The 22,895-nt window shown below is 41.4% G+C and overlaps 2 protein-coding genes and 3 non-coding genes across 26 annotated transcripts in view; 1 reads left to right on the plus strand and 4 right to left on the minus strand.

Moving 5' to 3' along the window:
- Positions 1-78: 78 nt before the first annotated feature.
- Positions 79-7,725, minus strand: GNL3 (G protein nucleolar 3). Of its 2 annotated transcripts, none has more exons than XM_007116606.4 (15): positions 7,608-7,725; positions 6,512-6,570; positions 5,763-5,900; positions 5,529-5,642; positions 5,359-5,439; positions 4,164-4,296; positions 2,924-3,036; positions 2,553-2,670; positions 2,175-2,262; positions 1,480-1,654; positions 1,225-1,301; positions 1,009-1,142; positions 736-917; positions 402-468; positions 79-314 (listed from the first exon to the last, which is right to left on the minus strand). In XM_007116606.4, the coding sequence occupies exons 1-15, from the start codon at positions 7,618-7,620 to the stop codon at positions 229-231; spliced, it is 1,578 nt and encodes a 525-aa protein (XP_007116668.2). In that variant the 5' UTR covers positions 7,621-7,725; the 3' UTR covers positions 79-228. The 2 variants fall into 2 exon arrangements, with proteins under 2 accessions (XP_007116668.2, XP_007116667.2); XM_007116605.4 differs by having other exon boundaries at positions 1,225-1,367; positions 7,608-7,724.
- Positions 1,711-1,787, minus strand: LOC112064996 (small nucleolar RNA SNORD69). The gene has a single exon (XR_002891784.1). It is a non-coding gene; the product is annotated as a small nucleolar RNA SNORD69 (small nucleolar RNA).
- Positions 2,798-2,879, minus strand: LOC112064997 (small nucleolar RNA SNORD19B). The gene has a single exon (XR_002891785.1). It is a non-coding gene; the product is annotated as a small nucleolar RNA SNORD19B (small nucleolar RNA).
- Positions 4,046-4,122, minus strand: LOC112064995 (small nucleolar RNA SNORD19). Its single transcript, XR_002891783.1, has one exon. It is a non-coding gene; the product is annotated as a small nucleolar RNA SNORD19 (small nucleolar RNA).
- Positions 7,726-7,838: 113 nt separating the features above from the next.
- Positions 7,839-22,895, plus strand: part of PBRM1 (polybromo 1) — a 101,951-nt gene continuing 86,894 nt past the window's right edge. For 15 of the 21 annotated variants that reach the window (XM_055079844.1, XM_007116595.4, XM_055079851.1 and 12 more), the window contains exons 1-5: positions 7,839-7,979; positions 10,799-10,924; positions 12,839-12,991; positions 13,946-14,043; positions 18,288-18,435. In XM_055079844.1, coding sequence (XP_054935819.1) covers positions 10,877-10,924; positions 12,839-12,991; positions 13,946-14,043; positions 18,288-18,435 — 447 coding nt within the window. In that variant the 5' untranslated portion in view covers positions 7,839-7,979; positions 10,799-10,876. Of the gene's footprint in view, positions 7,980-10,088; positions 10,538-10,798; positions 10,925-12,838; positions 12,992-13,945; positions 14,044-18,287; positions 18,436-22,895 lie in introns of those variants that run through there. The other 6 variants (XM_028479022.1, XM_028479023.1, XM_055079846.1 and 3 more) reach the window with 5 other exon arrangements.

The following is a 22,895-nucleotide window of genomic DNA, read 5'->3' on the forward strand; positions in this document are numbered from 1 at the left end:
CCCACTCACTGTTTAAGAGATGAGTTATCTTTCTTTTTATAGAATTTAGACACTTTCTAAGTTGCCTGCCTTTTTAAGATGAATATATCATATACACATTCACAAAATTTACACAGCTTATGTCATACTGTAACAAACTGGTACATCACACGCAGAGAACAGCTTAGCAGTCTGCTCACAATGTTAAAAACCAACAACAAAACACCATTATAGAAGGACAAAGTTCTATTATACATAATCTGTACTGAAATCATAAGCATCATCTTCCTCTTCAGTCATTTTATCCAAGATGAAAGATGGTGCAGACTGCTTATCTATATTGGAGAGAAAAAGGAGGTGTTTAAAAACAAAAATAAAAGCTACTGTACTGCTTTGTTAGACGATCCCTCCACCCAACTCACCTGCTTCAGAGTCCTCAGGCAGTGCCTCACAGGCCTCTTCTGCAGGGGACATGTCTGAGCTCTTTTCCTGTGGGACAGAGAAAGTGTTAGCCCGGTGTGCTCATTAATCCAAGTTAATTACATACCCAGAAAAAGTCTCTGGAGGTACACGTTAATGGATGCACAAAATCAAGACTAATGATTGCAAGCCTTAAACTTCTAAATTGTACGAGGCTTTTTAAAAGTCATGAAATATTTAATTTCTGTTTCTTCCTTCAGCCCCTTCCCTTCTGTTGTACACTGTAATGCTAGAAAACTTACTTCAGCTTAAACAACTCATGCACAACATACTTACATCACCTTCTTCGTCAACACATTCCTGGTCAGTGTTGACATCTTCATAGTCCCCCCCCTCCTCCTGCTTCCGTTCTTTCTGTTTCGGCAATTCTTCAGGTATGTCCTTTTCCTCTATCACTCCATTTGTCAGACCCGATGACTGGAAAAGGATGCTACTGCCTAAACGAGGGCCCCTGATGGCTAGGAAAGGTAAACAGCCCGTGTAAACAGATGAGACCTTTATTGGCCTGTCAGCTTATGAAGACAGTAGTTAAACAAAAGCCGTGCTTACCTCGTATGCTGTGTGCATTGTTCTTTTCCAGTTCTTCCAGATCAAAGCCCCATTTCATGTCTGTCACAATGCTCTCATTAAAATGTGGAGGAGTCCAGGATGTTGGGGGATGGCAAAAGTAACCTAAGGAGGCACTGGTATTAAAAATAAAGTTTGTCAAAAATCAGTTCCTTTATTCTGTGTGGTCATCAAAAAGGCAACAGAAAAAAGCCTTACCCTGTCCACTCAGACCACAGCAGTTTGGCAGCACGTTCTACATTTGGGCTTCCACCTTTTTGGTGCAGTCCTCTTCTCTGAGCAAATGAAGTAAAAAATTCCAGAGAATTCTTAAAGTCTGGGACAGTAAATTTCAGTACTACCTTATTAAAAAAAAAAACAAACTGTCATCTATCTGATATAGTACAGATGTTTTAAAAAAAATGCTTATAATGAAAGACAAGATGGAGCTCAGGGGAAGGGGATTCTTTTTACCTGTCGAGCATCAGCATGGGAGAGGATGGTGCTAGCAGCCTCCATTGGTTTTACTACCTCAATACTTGCTGGACTTCTCAGAGCGAGTGCAATAGCAGAGTTAAGTGGAGACACGATGAAACTTGGACTATCTATGATTGTGATTCGTTTGTCCAAGGGGACAACCTGCATGTACCTGAAACAAGAAAGATGGTAACTGACGGGCACTGGTTTTCCTAAAGGCCAAGAGACACAACGAAGCTCAGGGTTGGATTGAACAAACTCAGCACAGTCTGTCAGATCCACTTTATCATCATTTGCTTCATGTTTATCTAAAACTGTAACAGCACACCCTCCTCTTCTAAAGACAAAACACTACGTGTTATAGCTTACATACATATTGACCTAAACACATGCTGTTTCCCCTGTCGTATCTCCCCTCTTCTACCTGGCAGACTTCTATTCATTTCAAGTTCAGGTTCAAACATCACTTTCTCTAAGACAGCTTTTCCTTCTATGAATCTATTTGCTTGTCTTTCAAACTAGATTGTGGGCAGCTATTCTACTCTAATCAATTCTTCCCAAGCCTAACACTGGCTTAACCCCTTTCACTGAACAGAAAGTTGAGTAAATAGAAATAGAAAACTGTCTCCCTTAAAATAAACAAAATCATACTTATCTATAATGAAATATTGCAACTATGGAACTCAATTTACCTTGTAAGTCCCATGGATACACCAACATTGCATATCCGCTCTTGTTTTAAGCTATTGATGATGCTGCTTTTCCCCACATTTGGGAAACCTACAAATGGGAAATCCACAGATACAAAAGGCATTATGTACTGGTAATTATAAAATCTCCACTCCCTTATTTTATGCCTGCCTGTTTAGAGCAAGATCAGAGTTGGATCTGAGCATCTTCACTTCAACACTAAAACTACCCTTAGCATCTTCATTTCTTGCACAGGTAATGAACTTTCGGAAAGAAAAGATTAATTCAAATAAACCAGAGCTCTTAGGAGCTAACATTACCTATAGTGCCGAGTTGCACTTACTGAAATAAGACGTAAAATATGTTGAACTGAAACTCACCAATTACCCCAACGTGAATGGCTTTGCCATAAGTCTCCTGAAAACCTCCAAGAAGCTTCCAAAGGCCTTCTTTTCCAACACAGACTTCACTTTTGAATGGAGCAGCTTTCTTCTTTACCTTCACAAGTTAGAATTCTAAATAATTAGTTTAACTACTTCTGACAACCCACCAGACAAAAGCCAAGCCAATCTGGCTCCAGAGCCCATCTATTAAAATCACCACATTCCATTGCCTTTCAGATTATCCCTGGATGAAATCAGAGTTGGATCTTACAAGTTTTCATTTTTTAATCAAGATTTTGTACACTCATCATATTTCACCCACCTGAAAGATGAAAGAACCACATTTCCCACCACTAAATTAAGGGTACCTTGATTCTCTTCCCTTTGTCCTTCAGATTTGTTGAGGCTTTGAACACCACTGTTGGCAATTCCTTCGTCAAATAACTTAGCCAGTTCTCCAAATTCTCCTTTGGTACCAAATCTGACAGGGATTAGGAATAAAACACTGTTCCAATTTGGTCATTTTGTTGAGATGAATTTGCAAAATCTAGTAAACTATGGATTTCATTCAGGTTTGCCTTTTCCCAGTTTTTTCAGAAGTATCTGAACTAGAAGATGGGGAGAGGGTCAGCTCCCTACCATGCTTCTGGTTAACAAAGTTCAGTATGTACACCTCTGTATTTCTTTAATTCTCCTCTGCACTGCTGCTCATCCTTTCAGGATTAAGTTAACCTCTAGAATATTACCGTACTAACCTTAGGGCTGTTTCCAGAATTTACTATCAAGTAGCAGCCATGTTTACTGACCCCAACTGTAATTTTAGATCCCATCCTTACTTTCTGTTTCACAGGTTTCTGTTTCTGGGTGTTTCTGTCCCTGCTGCTCAAACCCAGATACATAATCATGTCTCATCTAAATAGTGCCACATGTCAACATTGTGCAGGTGTGGAGAATGTGGCACTCTGTCATCATTTCCTACGTGAAATATACTACACAGTAAGCGGAGTATAAAAGCTTACACTCTTAAATAAGACAAGGTGGTTAAGTACTGAATAGCAAAAGAACAGTACAAACCAGTTAATTCGCTTCTAGAAAACATCTCCAGGACCTCCCTGGTGGTACAGTGGTTAAGAATCCGCCTGCCAATGCAGGGGACACGGGTTTGAGCCATGGTCTGGGAAGATCCCACGTGCCGCAGAGCAACTGAGCCCGTGCGCCACAACTACTAAGCCCACGTGCCACAACTACTGAAGCCCACATGCCTACAGCCTGTGCTCCGCAACAAGAGAAGCCACGCAATGAGAAGCCTGCACACTGCAATGAAGAGCAGCCCCCGCTCGCCGCAACTAGAGAAAGCCCCCCACACAGCAACGAAGACCCAATGTAACAATAAATAAATAATCATAATATAGTAATTAAGGGAAAAAAAATAAATTTCCACCCCACTGCCCAGCACTGTCTTTGGCAACAAGGGCTCATCCATATGCATTGGTTTTGTTGAGGTCAGAGTTGGATCTTATCAGTCTTCAGAGACAATCAGACTGTTCAGATGTTTTCCTCATACCTCACTAGTGCATATGGAACATAAAGAGCAATGTTTTCACCTACCTGATTTATTTAATACAAGTACCAGCTTTTTCTGTCCAGCCTTGACAATGGCTTCTTCTACCTGGGGACACCTGCAACCAAGAGGATCTCTGGCATCCAACACCTCCAGCACAACATCTGAGGCTTCAATCACCTGTCAAAGCAGAAGCTATCAGAACAGCATCCCTTGCTCTGGCACCAACCTCCACATAAGCACACTGGCGCTGTCTACTTTGCAACAGGGTGAGTTCAGAGTTGAATCTCTTAAAAATAAATTTTTTAAAAAAAATTTATTCTTTTTTTTTGGGCTGCATTGGGTCTTCGTTGCTGCATGTGGGCTTTCTCTAGTTGCAGCGAGCAGGGCCTACTCTTCATTGCAGTGCGCGGGCTTCCCACTGCGGTGGCTTCTCTAGTTGCAGAGCGTGGGCTGTAGGCGCACGGGCTTCAGTAGTTGTGGCACATAGGCTCAGTATTTCTGGCTCACAGGCTCAAGACCCCAGGGCTCAAACCCGTGTCCCCTGCATTGGCAGGTGGATTCCTAACCACTGCGCCACCAGGGAAGCCCCAGAGTTGAACCTCGTATCTTCACTTTGGTGTGAATGATGTTCACATCTTTATTTCTTACGTGACAGTAAGACATAGGTTTGTTCAATGGCCTCTGATCAAAGTGGAATTCAAGAGTGGAAACATTCCCAACTATCTAAATATATAATCTTCCCATTCTGAGTTATGTAGTTTGAAAGACCTTTGTGGCCCTGCCAAGAGCTGCTGAGAAAAACAGTCAGGGTCTATTCACAGGAGGGAGTGAGCTTAGGAAAATAGGTGTTGGGGATGGCAGTGCTACACCAAGACATCCCCTTGACCTCCTTCACTTAGGTTTCAGCAGAGTACTTTAGAGACTCTTACTTTTGTACTGCTCCTCTAAAGTATTTCCTTCTATTTAAAAAGCCACTGTGTCATAATGTTATTTTATCACAAAATGCCACTTCTGTAAATCATGCTTATGGGGAACTGTTCCCATGCAAAAAATTAAAACCATAAGAATATTTACTTCAGTTAAACATATCAGAGTAAGCCAACTTGCTGAAGAATTCTTCCTGCTCAAGAGAACTCTACTTCCATCTCTACAAGGTTGGTGTCAGGAGAGAAAGAAAAAAAAAATTCTGGTCTTTTAAACCTCATTACCACTTTTAGACACTAACCTAGACTATGATACCTTTTTAAGTTCCTGACAATACAGCCTCTTTGGATTCTGTTTGCTTGACTTGGCTTTCTTAGCTTTGCACTGCCCAAATTCCTAGGTGGTAAAGACAAGGAGAAAGGACACAAAATTAGTAGGTCAGTAGATGTAACCTATTTCTCCATTTTTCATGACTGTAATCATACCTCTTTCACAGGTTCCATGTTAGACAGCTCAACAGCAGGGTCAGTTTCAAGTCTTCTTTTCTTGTCCTGTTCCTTCTGCCTGTCAAGTTTCTGCTGCTGTTTCAGTTCTTCAAGCTGTGTTCAAGCCACAAGAGAAATGGGAGAGCCAAACTGACCTGACATTGTAACTTTACTTTGAAAAAAATACACACACCCACACATCACTTGTTGAACATTTTAGCTAATGCATTTTACCCGCTGTTTCCTTAGCTCAGCTTCCCGAAGAAGAGCCTCCTTAAAAGGAGCACTGTTTGGAACTCCAAGGTCTTTCCTAGGCTTCTTTCGACCCCGTTTTTTAGCCTCTTTCCTCAATTTTCGATGGTGCTCTCGAACCTATCATAATAAAATTGTATTAGTTAACAAAAATACCAAACAAGGGGCTTCCCTGGTGGCGCAGTGGTTGAGGGTCCGCCTGCCAATGCAGGGGACACGGGTTCGTGCCCCTGTCTGGGAAGATTCCGCGTGCCGCGGAGCGGCTGGGCCCGTGAGCCATGGCCGCTGAGGCTGCGCTCCGCAACGGGAGAGGCCACAACAGTGAGAAGCCCGCATACCGCAAAACAAAACAAACAAAACAAAACAAAAACAAAACAAAATTTATGTGAGTAACCAATCTGGCTGCAGTTTACTTGTATCTGTAAAATGACCTAGAAACATAGAACTTTAACTAACAATGCAGAGAACACACATACTTATGTATGAAACAGCAAGAAAAACTCACCAGGAGATTCTTTTTGCAGCAATTATTACCATATTGATCAAAATTTACAGACTCTTATCACTGAATTACTTCTGATGCTTAAGAGCTTGCGACATAGTCTATCCAACTTCCGTTTCTTGAGGTGAAATCACACTAATATTAATCCAGACCTCTTTGTGGAGGAGGGGTGGGGCAGAAATCAGTTTAGCATTATACTTGGTATAACTCTTCCAAGAACAAGACTTACCTTTTTTTGGATTTTATACCGCTTATGGCAGGTCATGCGTTTACTTGCTTTCTTTAACTCTGCAAAGCAACATATCACAAAAGGGTTAATTTATTTACTGTTTTCTTTTTAATTTATTTATTTATTTTTGGCTGCGTTGGGTCCTCATTGCTGCGCATGGGCTTTCTCTAGTTGCGGTGCGCGGGCTTCTCATTCCGGTGGCTTCTCTTGAGCCACCAGGGAAGCCCTATTTACGGTTTTTTAAAATCCACTTTATCCACAAATGATCAGTTTTAGTTTTTGATGACTGCGCTCTAAGGTCACATCCATATTTGCGTTAAGTAATTAACTGGCTCTGAAACCTAATTTAAGAATCTTGTGGGGAAGTTCCCTGATGGCACAGTGGTTAAGAATCCGCCTGCCATTGCAGGGGACAAGGGTTCGAGCCCTGGTCCGGGAAGATCCCACATGCCACTGAGCAACTAAGCTCGTGCGCCACAACTGCTGAGCCTGCGCTCTAGAACCCGCGAGCCACAACTACTGAAGCCCGCACGCCTAGAGCCCATGCTCCGCAACAAGAGAAGCCACCGCAATGAGAAGCCCGCGCACTGCAATGAAGAGTAGCCCCCACTCGCCACAACTAGAGAAAGCCCGCGCGCAGCAACGAAGACCCAACGCAGCCAAAAATAAAAATAAACTGGGATAGCACACAGGAGCGTATAAGATCCAAAAATACAGCCATTTCTTGTCAAACAGCACGAATCACAAAGGAGGAGCTAACAGGGGGTTTGAGAGGCGGCTCTCCGATCTCACCAGGGCCGGATCAAACGTGGCCGCACAAGGGAAAACGCTGCGCCTGAAACCTGGCTCAGACACTGACTGGGTCCTCACGAGACTCTGGCCCGACCTCCACCCTTGGGGCCCAGCCTTGTTTCTGCACCACAGGCCCACGATTCACGTGGGGCCTTCCAACCCCTAGTTCTAGGCGGGATCAGGGCTACGGCCTCCCCGCCGGCCCTCCATTCCCCAGAGACCAAGCCGCAGAGGAGCGCCCTGGTGGGTTCGTCGACCATCAGACACAGAAGCCCCTCCAAGCCCGCACCCTGACCACACTCACTCGGCCGCTTCATACTGTAAGTCGAAAGGGCTACGCCCGGTGCTGCACCAACACTCACAGCCACAAAGTGCCTCCGCAGGCGCCACGTGCGAACTGAGACCACGGGCGAGCGTCACGCACTCACGCAGCCGCCGTAAAGCGCGCCGCCGCCTGCCCGCGTGCGCGCGCACGCAGTGTCGCGCGGAGCCAGGTTCGCTTGGCGGCCGCGGGGCTGGTTTTGCGGCGGCACCGGGAGGGGTGAGGGCGGTGCGGGCGGCAAGTGCTGGAGCGACGGCAGCGGCCGGAGGAGCAATAGCAGCAGCCGTGGCGGCCACGGGGCGGGGCGCGGCGGTCGGTGACCGCGGCCGGGGCTGCAGGCGGCGGAGCGGCTGGGTAAGGCCGGGCCCAGGGCGGGCGGGGCCGCTTCCTCTCGGCCGGCTGCCGGGCCTTTGTGTGGGCCCGGGCGGGCGGGAGCAGCGGCGGAGGCCCCGCCCCGGCCGTCGGGACGCGCCGGTCGGGCCGGGCGCGCGGGGCGGGGCATGGCGGCGGGCTTCTGGAAGCGCCCAGCAGCCTTGCCGCACCTGCTGGCCGGGACAAAGGCGCGCAGCGGCCCGGAAACTCCCCGCGCCCCGCTTTCCCGCCCCCCGCGGCTGGCCGAGCTCTCGTCGCGGGCAGCTTCAAAACTGTCAACGTTTCCCTTAGTTCCCCGTACCGGTGACAGGTTGGGAAAGTCTTTCATTTCCTCCGCAGCTCAGGGCCTCCTTTTTTTGTTGTCGTTTTTTGACGGTTCAGACACAAACTCTCTTAGTAAATTTTTTTTTTTAATATTTTCTGGATGACTGTTCAGACTGAGTATTTTTATCAATGGGACTTGTATTTATCGTGGAACCCAGGTCTAGTTTTTTATATGCAACACCACAAAGAATCGAGGTTTTCACATTGTGTTTCTGGTTTTTAATATTTTTTCGTCTCTTAAAATTATTTTACTGAGAAAGAAGCATAGTTTTGTTATTGCAAGGTAGAAATTGATGACTTAAAGAGGAAGAAAGATTGGCATAAATGTAGAAGAAATCCTGAAAAGCAAATGACAAATACACGGTATAGTGGATATAGAAATTATTACTACAATTATAGAAACATATGTTGGAGTAAAGCATTTTTATTAACTTATTTTCCAACAAACTAAGACTCCTCAAAAATGATTTCAAGGTATTTTTTTTCCATTTAGTAGTGAGCTCTTTTCCCAAGTATAATTCAAAAGCAAATTGGACTCAATACAAAAGAGTAGTATAATTTGTCTTATCACCTGTTAACAGATTGCCCGTATTTTAGATCCAAAGGAAGGTTGGAAGGTATCTTTTGAAGAAGTATGTCAAATCAGAAATAAATATGTGTGGATAAATAGAAGGGCTTTGACCACTTTCTTTGGCTTTGGGAGTGTACAGAATCTTAAATATTCATATTCTATGCAAATCGCCAAGATTAGTAAATTGCTATCTGTATGGTAGACTACTCTCAAGGCATCCAACATCATGTGAGAGAACACTGAATTGGGAGAATATTCCCTACGTTAAAACACAGGCTGCAACATAATACATGTGGTTTGTTCATGCTTTTTTTTTTTAAAAAAAAGAAAGCAACCAGGGCATAGAATAGATACTGAAAGCTGTGAACGCCAACGTTAAGCGTGCTTTTTCTCTGGAAAGTTGAATTATAAGCGATTTTTTTCCCTTTTTGAATCTTCTGTTTTCCAAGATTTTTGTTTTAAACGTGTATTACAGTACTAAGAAACACTAGAAATACAGGAGAGTACGAAAAGTCTATAAACTGTCAAAATATACCATTTGGCTGTACTGAGTAAATATTTTCCCAGTTGCACATTGTAAAGTTATTCTTTACTGTCCACTGTAATTTATCATTGGTTGTTAGAGTTTTGGACATGTGCTTGTAATCAGTGCCATTTAAAAACTTGTAACTAAGTTTCAGAATCTTTCCTCTTTATAGAAAAAGAATTACTGAATGGATGCTCAGAGACCTTTGAAACTATGAAACTTTTTTTTTAATGTCTCACTTAAAGTGCACTTTTAATATGTTTTATTAAATAGATAAGTTGATCACTGAAACTATGCTATAAGTCAGGCAACAAATGGATAAAGTGCTGTTCCTGTGCCCAAGATAGCATGCAATCCTAGAGTTAAAACATAATATTTTTGTTGTGTTTTGACATTTCAAAGTGATTTCACATACATTTTACACTGTCATAAATCCAAGAGAGATATGTACACTACTCTTCTCATTTTAGAAATGAAGAAACAGATCTGAGGGGTTGTGACTCAAGCAACATCAAATAGGTAGAGATGGAAGACCTGGGTCTCTTATCCTGGTCTTCTGAGCTCAGGTCCTATTGCTCCTCCCACCCACCTGGCCACATTGCCTTTCTAACCAAACTTCCAAAATAAAATGTGTTCCTTGGATGAGAAAATATTTGAAAATTATCCCTAAGTTGAATCTTTTTTTTTTCTTATCAAAGTAAATTAATGAGTCAAGGAGTTTTGGATATTGTGTGGTCTAAACATCCCCCCCAATGATTTACATTTTTTGTCATTTGATTTTCAGCGGATTATTTATAAAAGTAATTTTGACCTCCTGCCAAATGGTCGAAGGCTTTTTTTAAACCTTTCTAAAGTTGTATGTGATATCTTTTCAGTGCTGATAGGACTTTTGGAAAGAAATGTCTTTCTCTGAATTTTTTTGGTGGGGAGGAGTTTTCCATACTCTTTGCTCACATGAGCCATTCTTGGTTTGTTCCAGCTTGCTAACACTTGGTGTCACATGTGAGCCTTCCACATGTGTTCACTCTCCATTCCAGCTCTGTGATTGAACTCTGCTCTTATTGACTAGGGGGCAGTTGGGCAGGCATGCTTCGTTCCTGGAATTGACAGTCATTCCGTGTGAGTAAAGGGGAGCCTCAGTGAGGCATCTTTATGCATGTGAAAAGCATTTGGTTTTAAAATGGAAGAAATGTCAGATACTGTTAGTTCCTGAGCCTTTACAGCTGTTTGATTGGTGCAAGAAAACTGATATGTCTATTTTCTCCAGATCTGTTATCTTTAGCAATTCTGCTTGAATGTTTTCTGTCTATTCGTACTCATTTTTACTCCTTTGACCCTTCTTTTTATTTCCCCTGTCTCTGCCTTGTTCTTCTCTTTCAGTTTTGAATATATTAACACTGAATCAGCACTTCTAAAGCCCTGCATTCTCCCACTGGCTTCACTTGGCCTTCAGACATAATGAGGAGACTGGCTTTTCGAGGAGCTGGTTGTGCTCTGGTAAAGCTGGTAAATTACTGATCATCTACACCCTTTCCCTTTTCTGTCCTTCCTTGCCTTTTCCCTTCCACCTTTCTTAAATTTTGTTATCCTTTTCATAAAGATTCCTGCCTTATGTTCATCAAATTCACTTGTGTCCTTGTCATAGATTGTTTACAAAAGCTTGGTCCTTAGTTTCTTCATTTTAATGAATTGACACCAGTTTATCAGCCTTTTATAAAACAAACAAAAATCAACAAAAGTTGGCTGGCCTTGGCCTAAGCCCTTTGAAGCTTTAGCCAGTTGTGGCCGATTGCAAACTGATACACTGTATAACAAACCAACTCCTAGAGGAAGGAATATCATCATATTAGGCTCTGTTTTTAAATACCATGTGGACTGTAATTCAGAGGAAGAGATAAGAGACTTAGTTTGTTAGTTGGTTACCAGAATTTTTTATTTATTGGTTTGTTTTGCTCCTGCTTTCTGTTCCCTGGAGATACCCAGTTTTTCTCTCCATACTACTGACAACCCATTCTTTCAGCTACTGGTGTCTTAGTTTCCTGAAATTGAATGTTGATGAGTGACACTGGGATCAGTTTTTTCTTTTTGCTTTAGAGAAAGGCCTGTGAAATCACAGTATGCTATTTGATACTGTTTTTAAATTGTATAAGCATTGTAGGACTTTCTCAGGTATGTACCCTTACCCTGTAGCTGTAGCAGATCATTTCAGTGGTTGCATTTCTTGTGTTATAGTCAAATATATATATATATATATTTGTAAAGATGTGTTAACATTACTTAGCAGTCTGCCTAAAACTTAGAGCAAATATTTACATGTTTCTGGGAGGCCAAGGAGGGCCTAAAACCTCACTTCTGGGGTGCTCTTCAAGATCATCTACTGAAATGTAAAGCTGTGAATTCATGGGGATAGAGTACCTCATATAACTGAAAAGGAGCTTAGTCTGGATTGACAGAAAAGTTTCAAAATGCAATTTTGCTACTTTAGTGTAGGTATGGCAAGTATGTTGAGTGTTTTCTGGGGTATGTCTCGTGGATCTTTCTTTAATGAATGGAGAAAATTCATTTTCAGTTTGTTAATTTTAGGGTACATCTAAAATGCTAGAAGGTTAATCCTCTGTCCCCTTACCCTTTTGCACTACTCATTTGCCTCAGGGTCTGCTTCCTGGGTTTTTTTTTTTTTTTTTTTTTGCGGTACACGGGCCTCTCACTGTCGTGGCCTCTCACTGTCGTGGCCTCTCCCGTCGCGGAGCACAGGCTCCAGATGCGCAGGCTCAGCGGCCATGGCTCACAGGCCCAGCCGCTCCACGGCATGTGGGATCTTCCCGGACCGGGGCACGAACCCGTGTCCCCTGCATCGGCAGGTGGACTCTCAACCACTGTGCCACCAGGGAAGCCCATGCTTCCTGTTTTATGGTTTTTGTTTTTTCCCAGCATCCTGGCCTACCTGGAAAGTGATCATAATCATAAGAAACACTGGGGAAAACAGATGAGGCTGCTGACTCCAGAGGTGACCACCTTAGAGACTCTGTCCCTGAGGCCTGCCTGACTGCCTCAGGGACTGAGGGATCAGTACCTCCAACACACCATTATATGTGGGTGTACTGTTATATGTGGGTTTCCAAATTCCAGTCCAGGGTAAATTTGGGGCCAGAAGTGGTTGAGTCATTCAAAATTGGTAAATACAAATGAGTATACTGTTGCTGAATTTGTCCCATCCAAGTTGAAAGTGTAGCATTCTGGAAAGTGAAGGGACTAAAGCAAGGTCCAGGACTTGCATTGAAAAAGACATAGTTAAGCTTCTTTGCAACAGTGAAAATATCCTCCTAAGTGAACCAGAAGCTTTGTGGCAAGTGGCCAACTGAGGGCTTGGTGGTAGGGTATAAAATTCAGTGTAAGAACATGGCTAATTATTTCTTATAGAAGAAGTTGGATTCCATGGGTTCCAAGAGAAGAAGAGCTACCTCCCCTTCCAGTAGTGTCAGCGGAGACTTTGATGATGGGCACCATTCTGTGTCCACGCCAGGCCCAAGCAGGAAAAGGAGGAGACTTTCCAATCTTCCGACTGTAGACCCTGTAAGTAACTCAGATCACAGTTTCTGCCTTCTGCACAATTCCCTACCTTTCCTTTAATGATAAGCAGTTAAGATGCAAGGCCTCTCAGCTTCTTTTTCCTCTGGCTTGATATTCTTAACCTTTCTTTTATGAAAAGTATACACTTAGCCAGAAGTCTTACAGTAAAAGTGTAATTTAATATTATGTGAAATAATAAAGAATATCATTTTTGTCACATTGTATAGTCATTCAAGTAAATGTGTGCTTGTCATGTGCCAAGCACTGTTGTGGTGATTGGGATAGAGCTATGTGTAAGACAAGCTAGTTTTTCACATGGAGGTTAGTTGCTAGTGTTGGGGAAGCAGAATGTAAACAGATGAACAAATAAATAATAAAGTATCCTCAGCTAGTGATGAGTGCTAAGAAGAAAAGTTTGGATGATATGGGCTGTTTTGGCCCATACCTTCAGGAAAGATTTCTTTGTGATCAGAAGGCAGCAGCCCTGCAGAGCACTGGGGAAGGGTGTTCCAGGCAGAGGGGCTGGATCAGGAATGGATTTGATGGGTTGTGATTACAGAGAGATGGTCAAGAGGGAGAAGGAAACTGGCAAAGTCTGCCCAGCCAGAGTATACCCTACGTACTCTGTGTTATGAGTTTAGATTTTATTCTCTGACTGGTAAGAAGCCCTCTATTGGATGATTTTTAAACAAGAGTGATATGAACTAGTTTTGTTTAAAGGAAAAGAAAATCACCAGTAACATATTCTGATGAAAGATTTAATCATTTAAATGATTTTAAATAAGGAGAGATACTGTCAGCATACTTTAGACTTGGGTCCCCATGTGGGAATTTGGGGATTCATCCTTCTCTACTGGCCTTTTATGTTTTGTTTTTGTTGTTGTTGTTTTTTTAAGAACTCCTACACTGACTTTCTGTTCACTTTTCTGGTGATTTTTCTCCTTTTCCTATGTGTAGATTGCTGTGTGCCATGAACTCTACAACACCATCCGAGACTATAAGGATGAGCAGGGCAGGCTCCTCTGTGAGCTCTTCATTAGGGCACCAAAGCGAAGGTGAGTGGGAGTGGTTTGGTCCCAGGTCCAAGTTGAAAGTGTTTAATAATTGAGTTTTCCTTTGGAAGGAATGGCTTAGATGATACTGGGGTCTAGATTTTAGTTTCAGTTGTCAAGGTATATAGTGAAGCGCATTGTAAAAAATTTTTGTTTTAATTAAAGAAAAAAATTTTAGTTGTAAAAAACATACAACATGAAATTTACAGTTTTGTTTTTAAAAAACTTATAGAAGTAATAGGTGAATTCAGCAAAGTTGCAAGATACAAAACCAACATACACAAAAATCAGTTGCATTTCTATACACTAACAGTGAACAGTCCAAAAAGGAGATTAAAGAATAAACCTAACCAACGAGGTGACAGACTTTACACTGAAAACTACACACTTCTGTAAGAAATTAAAACACAAATAAATGGAAAGATATCCCACGTTCTTGGATTGGAAAACTTAATATTGTTAAGATACCAATACTACCCGAAGCAATCCACAGAGTCAATACAAAACCTAACAAAATCCCAACAGAATTTTTTGCAGAAACAAAAAAACCCATCCTGAAAAAGAAGAATGAAATTGGAAGACCATATTAGTCAGGGTTCTCCAGAGAATCAGAACCACTAGGATCTACCTATCTACCTACCTATCTAAAATAAATTTGTGTTGTTTTAAGCCATTAATTTTGTGGTAATTTGTTAGAGTAACAATTGGAAACTAATACAGTGAGTTAAAGATTTAGATCCATTCATGAATGTTGATGTCTCAGTGGGTAGCCAACAAGCTCTAGGTTGATCTGAAGGCAAACCTCTCACTCCAAAGAGCAGAGCCACCAAGGATGCAGTGTCATCATCCTGAATGAGGAGAGCTCTGTAAATTAGTCATGCCAAAAAAGAAGAGTTTTTTTTAAGTGAAATCCCTCTCCAGATTTCAGTTAGTTTATCAGTAACAATCTTTTGAAAGTTGTCATTTAATTAGCATATGTTAATAAAAGCCCATGTTTATTGCTTACTACATGCTAGACACAGTACTAAGTGCTTTCCAGGCCTTATCTTGTTTAAACCTGAGCAGTATTGTTATCACAGTTTATAGATGACAACTTGTACAAGTTCTCAGAACTATTGAGAATAACCAGAATTCAGACTCAGGTTTTTCTGATTCTAAAGCCTGTGCTCTTAACCAGTATGTTGTATAGAGAAGCAGCATCATATTGTAGTACACAAGCACCTCATGGAAAAGGACTGCCCCTCTGCTGCCTGCTTTCCACCAGCTGAGGGGCAGAAAATACAGGCCTTTGGTGCTGGAGCACTGTCTTCTAGCCTCCATGACGCGGTACTTTAGGAGCACTGCTGCCTTCCCCCCAGTGCTGTGCCTGCCTGCATCTCTGCTCCTCCTCTGTGGAATGCATGTTTTCTCAAGAGCTTGTGGGAAGAAGTACTACTCAGAGCCATGCAATTGTGAATCTCTTTTTGAGACTTTGTTTTGATTAGTATGTTAGGCTGCTTGTACTAGGACATCCAAATTAACAATGGCTGAAACAAGAACAATTGCTTTCTCTCATGTACAAGTCCTATTCTGTGAGGTCTTCAGGGCCGAGATACTGTCTGTCTTTTTATTCTGCTGTGCTTGGGGTATCGCCCTTGTCTGCATGGTCTGAGACAGCTCACCACCACAACTACCTTCTGGCCCACAGGAAAAAAGAAACATGTTAGGATGTGACCTGGACATGGTACATTTCAGCTCTTCCATTGGTCAGAACTTAGCTGCACGTGGCTAAGAATTTGGCCTTTGGTACCCAGGCAGGAGCTTAGAATGCTGTCATCTTGGGAAGGAGGCAAAATAGTTTTAGGGGTAGCCAGCAGGCTCTGCACATCAGGCAGAGTGTTTCTCACTTTTCTGGTTAAAACTCTTAGTTATGCTTTGACTGTTCTTTGGCTATACTATGGCAGGATACCCTCACCTATTGTTGAAAGAGAAAAGCTCTTAAGACATGTACTTCACAATCCTATGTGTGTGTGTATGTGTGCACAGAGTCTGGAAGAATATTAATAGTGCTTTTAACTCTGGATGAATAGGGACAGTTTTTACTTTACTATGCTTTTCTGTATGTTGATTTAAGTGGGAAAAATCATTTAGAGCTCTTTCATTTTCAAAGTGGGGGGACCTTGTTTTGACCACATTATGTAGAGTGGAATGTTGGGATCCTTACCTTTTTTTCTATATGGCAATTCTGAAAATGTTTGTGAGGAACCCCCTAGCAGAGCTTCTGGGAGATAGTGTCCTTTCTAGGTATGTGTCCTCATTGCGTTGTCAGTTGTCTACAGGTAATCGCCCAAGCCTGAGAGGCTGCTGAGGCCCAGCTTTAGCAAGGAGCAGTGGACTATGGCCCATCAGGCCCAGGCGGAGAGAGCCATCTAGGATAGCAAGTTAACAAAGCCCTAATGCTCACTATGAGAAAGTCTCTTGGTACCACTGACAGCATTGATATTAGGCCTGGGTGGGCCTTAGTTGTTACTCACTGAGACCTTTATGTTCTTACACTTTATGTGAATAGCAGATTGAATACTCCTTTTATCCCATCGTACTTAATTTTATAGTTCACTAAAATCATAAGTAGTTGATAAGGGTTTAAAAACTTAATTTACTCTTCTTCCTTTCCCTTCCTGGAGAATTCAGAGTCATTAGGTGAGGCTGAGCAAGGTAGGAATCTGCAAGGGAGACAAGTGGTGGGGGTATGGGATAGGGGTTGTGGACAGTAGCCGTGTCACAGGCTTTTACATAGCCTGGAGTTACCATTCCATAAAGTACAAGGAGTAAAAGAGTAACTTGGTCAGTTGAGAAACTTGGCAGGCCATGATCAAGTGATCAAATCAACCCCATCTAAGTAGTGGCATGAGTTGAAATCAAGCGCCACCTGATAGAATACAGTGAGATGAATATAGCATCATCAGAATTTATTCATCAGGAGAAGAGACAACCCCAGATTAAGGGACACTCTACAAAATAACTGGCCTATAATTTTCAAAAGTATTAAGATCGTGAAAGTCAAAGAAAGACTAAGGAACTGTTTCAGAATGAAGGAAACTGAGGAAACATAACTGAATGCAGCATGATTCACATTGATCCTTTTGCTATAAAGGACAGTTTTTTGAACAGTTGGCAAAATATAAATGGGTTCTGAGGATTAGATGGTGAGACTGTATCAAAGTGAATTTTCTGATTTTGATGATTGAACTGTGGTCCTTTTTTGTAGGAAAAACACACAACTCTTCAGCAGCTTACTCTCAAATGGTTCAGAAAAAACATTCTGTGTACTATTCTTGCAATTTTTATGTTAAAGCAAAAAGTTTTAAAAAATTAAATATATCATACATACATGGCTAAAACATGTTAGCCAGTGTCCCAGGAGAGATTAAAGCCTTAATGACAACATTCTTCATATGTACTAACTTACTGTCTTACACATCTAGGATGAGTTTTATCTACCCCTGAGGGAGAATTGTGAAAAACAGTTGCTTAGATAATTTTGCAGAAGGTTTACTTGTCTCATGGAACTCCATTTGAAAAAGAGCCAGAAGGAATAATAATAAACATCCATGAACCAAAAGCCAACTTAAGAAATTATTGTAACTACCTTTAAAGTGTCCCCTCCTCTCCAAGAGATAACCACTGTCCTTAATTTTCTGTTTATCATTCCCATGCCTTTTTTGTTTTGTCAAAAACATGCCCTTTTATCTTTGGTAAGCTCCTTGTGCCAAGGGCCTCATCTTTCTCTTTTGTAACTTTAGTACTTGATGTTAGAGCAGCATATATACTAGGCACTTGATAGCACTTGGCAGAGAAAGTTCTGTGGTCACTACCTGAAGAAAGATAATCCATTTCGTAAGTTTATAAAGAGCTTTGGAACATACATGTTTTCAGCCATTATTGAACCCCGTGAAAGGTAAGTCATTTTCATTTGCAGAAGATACCATTGACCTGGTTTTAGTGTTGGTGCCTTAAATCTTAAATATTTAGCATATAAGAGACTGTCACAGATGTTAATTTAGGTTTCTATATCACCAATATGTATTTTGAAAAGGGCATTCATATTCGTCTTGCTTTTGTTATTCCGTCTCAGTTCCAGTAATGAGAGTACATCTAGTATGTTCTTCACTTGGAGTGTTGGACATTACCACAGAGTTTTGAGACATAACTATTTATGGGCTTTGGATTAATAAATACCTTTTTAAAAAACATTAAATTATTGACAGAAATCAACCAGACTACTATGAAGTGGTTTCTCAGCCCATTGACTTGATGAAAATCCAACAGAAACTAAAAATGGAAGAGTATGATGATGTTAATCTGCTGACTGCGGACTTCCAGTTGCTTTTTAACAATGCAAAGGCTTATTATAAGGTAAGAAAGCATCAAATTTGGAAGATATCCAATTTGATAATTGTGTGACTTTTTAATATTTATCAGTCTGGTAGATTAGTGGTTTTTCATTTGGTAGTTTGAGTTTGCATTTCTCTTGTTAGTAAAGAAAACTGAAGATTAATATGATTATGACCCATTCTTGTTCCTTCTGTGTCTGCTCAGATCTTTTGCCCGTTTTTTTCTTGGGTTGTTTGTCATTTTCATATTTTCAGAAATTTTTTTGTTCTAGATACTAATCCTTTTTTTGGTTATGTGTGTTGCAATTATCTTCTCCCACTATTTGGCTATTTTTTCACTCTTCGTGGTGTCTTTTTTTTTTTTTAATATTTATATATTTATTTTGGCTGCACCAGATCTTAGTTGCGGCATGTTTGGTTGCAGCATGCAGGATCTTTAGTTGTGGCATGCGGACTTCTTAGTTGCGGCATGCATGTGGGATCTAGTTCCCCGACCAGGGATCGCACCCCGGCTGCCTGCATTGGGAGCGTGGAGTCCCACCCACTGGACCACCAGGGAAGTCCCTGTGGTGTCTTTTGGTGAACAGAAGGTTTTTTATTTTAATATAGTTAGATTTATTAGTCTTTAACTTTGTGGTTTATCCTTCTTTGTGTCTTGTTTCAGAAATCTCTCCTGCCCAAAGATTATAAAGATATTCTATTATTTTCTTCTAAAAGTTTAATAGTCTTGTTTTTCGTATATAAGCCTTTAGTGCAGCTGGGATTGATTGTTGTGTCTTCTCTGAGGTAGGGATCTATTTTTTTTCCACAGGTATAAGCAGCACCTTGAAATGGCCATCCGCTTCACATTTGTCTGTGGTGTTAGTGCTGGCATTGATTCCATGGGCTCATGGGTCTCTTTGTGGCCTTTTATTCTGTTCCTTTTGTTCTGGCCAGCTTATCTAAAACTGGGCTATTCTATTTCTACCTTAATTTCTATGGCTTTATAATTCTTTATCTGACAAAGAAACTGTTTCGATTATTTTTATACATTTTAATATTAGTGTGTTAAGTCAACAAACACCAAAAAGATTGTTTGAATTTGTATTGGAATTGCATTGGCTCTGTAGATTGTGTTTTGGAGAATTGACATAATTGTGATGTTGATTATTCCAGTCTGTGAATTTGGTACATCTTCATTTATTTGTCTTTTTAGCAAAGCTTTAAATGTTTTTTTCATCAAGATTCTGCAAAAATGTTAGATTTATTCTTAATGCTGCGTGTATGTATTTTTTCTTTAATTGAGATATAATTCACACACTCTTTTAAAGTGTAGAGTTTGGGGCTTCCCTGGTGGCGTAGTGGTTAAGAATCCGCCTGCCAATGCAGGGGACATGAAATAAAAATAAATTTTTAAAAAAATGTTAATTTAAAAAAAAAAAAAAAAAAAAAAGAATCTGCCTACCAGTGCAGGGGACACGGGTTCGAGCCCTGGTCCGGAAAGATCTCACATGCCACGGAGCAACTAAGCCCGTACGCCACAACTACTGAGCCTGTGCTCTAGAACCTGCAAGCCACAACTACTGAGCTCGCATGCCACAACTACTAAAGCCCGTGCGCCTAGAGCCCATGCTTCACAACAAGAGAAGCCACCACAATGAGAAACCTACACACCACAACGAATAGTAGCCCCCACTCCCTGCAACTAGAGAAAGCCCGCATGCAACAACGAAGACCCAATGCAGCCAAATAAATGAATAATGTATTTTTTAAAAAATCGGTATCTTAAATGCCCTTCTAAATAATGCAAAACCTTAGAATAATGTAACTCTGATCATTTTATTTATGCTATTGATGTCTTGTATTTTATTTCTATTGTGATAAATTTTTAATCCCATAAAATGTTACTGTTTTATATAGTCAGTCTTTTTACTTACAAACATATTACTGTCTTATTTTTCATTCTTGTACTGCTATTGAGAAATCATCTGTCAGTATGACTGTATTTCCTTTGAAGGTTACCTGTCTTTTCTTTCTAGCTATCTTTAGTATCTTCTTTACGTCTTTTATATTCTACAGTTTCACTGTGATATGTCTAGATACGAATATCTTATTATTATAGAATTTGGGAGTTGTAGATCTTTCTGAATCTTTGGGTTGGTATTTTTCATCAGTTCTGGAAAGTTTTCAGCCATTATGTCTTTGTATATTGCCCTTTCCCCATTCTCTCTTCTTGTAGAACTCTGACTGGATGTTATATTAGAACTCTCTTAGGTTTCCATTTCTCTTAACTTTTTGTAGTCCCCCTTTTTGTTTCAGTATTGCTTTTTAGGTAATATCTTTAGTTTTTATATATATGTATTTTAAAATATATATATATTTTTAATTGATTTAACTTATTTATTTTTGGCTGCATTGGATCTTCGTCGCGGAACACAGGCTTCTCATTGCAGTGGCTTCTCTTGTTGCAGAGCACGGGCTGTAGGCTCACGGGCTTCAGTAGTTGTGGTGCACGGGCTTAGTTGCTCCGCGGCATGTGAGATCTTCCCGGACCAGGGCTCAAACCCGTGTCCCCTGCATTGCCAGGCGGATTCTTAATCACTGTGCCACCAGGGAAGCCCCTAGTTCTTATATTTTTCTTTGAAATCTGCTCTTAAACCAATCTATTGAGTTCTTACATTTTAATGTTTATATTTGTCTTATTTTCGAAGTAGTTTCTATTTTGGGGATTGCTTATGTCTTTAATCCTATTATTTCTTTAAACGTTTTCAACATTTTTTATTCTGTAGCAGATAATTCAATACCTGAATTATTTGCATGTGTTTTTGCTGTCATTTCTGCTAGCTTTCTCTTGTGACTCTTTTCTTATTTTTTCTCTTTGATATTTGGCTGCACTGGGTCTTCGTTGCTGCGCATGGGCTTTCTCTGGTTGTGGCAAGCGGGGGCTACTCTTTGTTGCGGTGCGTGGGCTTCTCATTGCGGTGGCTTCTCTTATTGCGGAGCACGGGCTCTAAGCACGCAGGCTTCAGTAGCTGCAGCACGTGGGCTCTGTAGTCGTGGCGCGCAGGCTCTAGAGTGCAGGCTCAGTAGTTGTGGGGGGTGGGCTTAGTTGCTCCTCCGCATGTGGGATCTTCCCAGACCAGGGATCGAACCCATGTCCCCTGCATTAGCAGACAGATTCTCAACCACTGCACCACCAGGGAAGTCCTCTTGTGATTCTTATTCTTGTGTGTTTCATGAATTTTGACTATGAGCTTATATTTCTTGGAACTTTATCTATAGGGAGACTTAGGTTTAGATTGAAGTTGGGTTCATCTAGAGAAGATTTGTTGTTTATCCCAGGCACCTGGCCTCTCTTCGTTAGGGCTAGCTTATGGTGAAGAGTTCTCAGAGGAGATTCCTCTCATGCCTCTCTTCTCTCCACAGGGCCATGGGTTTAGCTGGGTGGAGGTTGAGGTGGGTAGTCTTCCTTTTCCCTGGCAGCAGAGAAACTGAATTGTTTTGAATTCCCAGTGACACTGCATCCATGGCCTTTGGATTCCCAACTTTGGGCAGACCCTGGCCTTTATCTCTTGTCCTTGCAGCCTCAAGGAGGCTTGAAAACTAAAGGTTAGGTTATCTTGTCTTATAGGTGCTCTCAGGTGAGGGCAGTGTGCTTGCTCATCTGGGTTCCTGCTTTTACTCTATTCTTTTATGAACATTGCTTACTCCTTATTGGCAGCACATAGATACATTTTTAAAGCTTTACTGTTTGTTTAACATTGCATCCAGCATTATTCTTTTTCTTTTTTCTTTTTTTTTAAAATGGAAATGCATTTCTTTTATTTATTTATTTTACTTTTACTTTTTTTTGGTTGTGTTGGGCCTTCGTTTCTGTGCGAGGGCTTTCTCTAGTTGTGGCACGCGGGGGCCGCTCTTCATCGCGGTGCACGGGCCTCTCACTGTCGCGGCCTCTCTTGTTGCGGAGCACAAGCTCCAGACGCTCTGGCTTAGTAGTTGTGGCTCACGGGCCTAGTTGCTTTGCGGCATGTGGGATCCTCCCAGACCAGGGCTTGAACCCGTGTCCCCTGCATTAGCAGGCAGATTCTCAACCACTGCGCCACCAGGGAAGCCCTTTTTCTTTTTTTAAAATATTTATTTATTTATTTGGCTGCACCGGGTCTTAGTTGTGGCGTGGGGGGGTCTTTGTTGCAGCACGCAGGATCTTTAATTGCGGCATGTGGGATCTAGTTCCCTGACCAGGGATCAAACCCGGGCCCCCTGCATTGGGAGCAGAGTCTTAGCCACTGGACCACCAGGGAAGTCCCCCAGCATTGTTCTTACTGGAAATTTTTAGTTAGTTTATCCCCACCATACTTCAGGAAAAGGAAATATTCCAATAAGGTGTTAAATAGTTTAAAGATAGAAGTGATAATCAGGACAATCATTAGTTTCTGTCCTTTAGTCTTGTATCCCTTAAGTTGGGTCTTATCCTTTAAATTGCTTTTCTTAGTGTATTAGTAA

Source organism: Physeter macrocephalus, chromosome 18, assembly GCF_002837175.3.
Source record: "Physeter macrocephalus isolate SW-GA chromosome 18, ASM283717v5, whole genome shotgun sequence".
In the NCBI taxonomy this organism is placed as follows: domain Eukaryota; kingdom Metazoa; phylum Chordata; class Mammalia; order Artiodactyla; family Physeteridae; genus Physeter; species Physeter macrocephalus.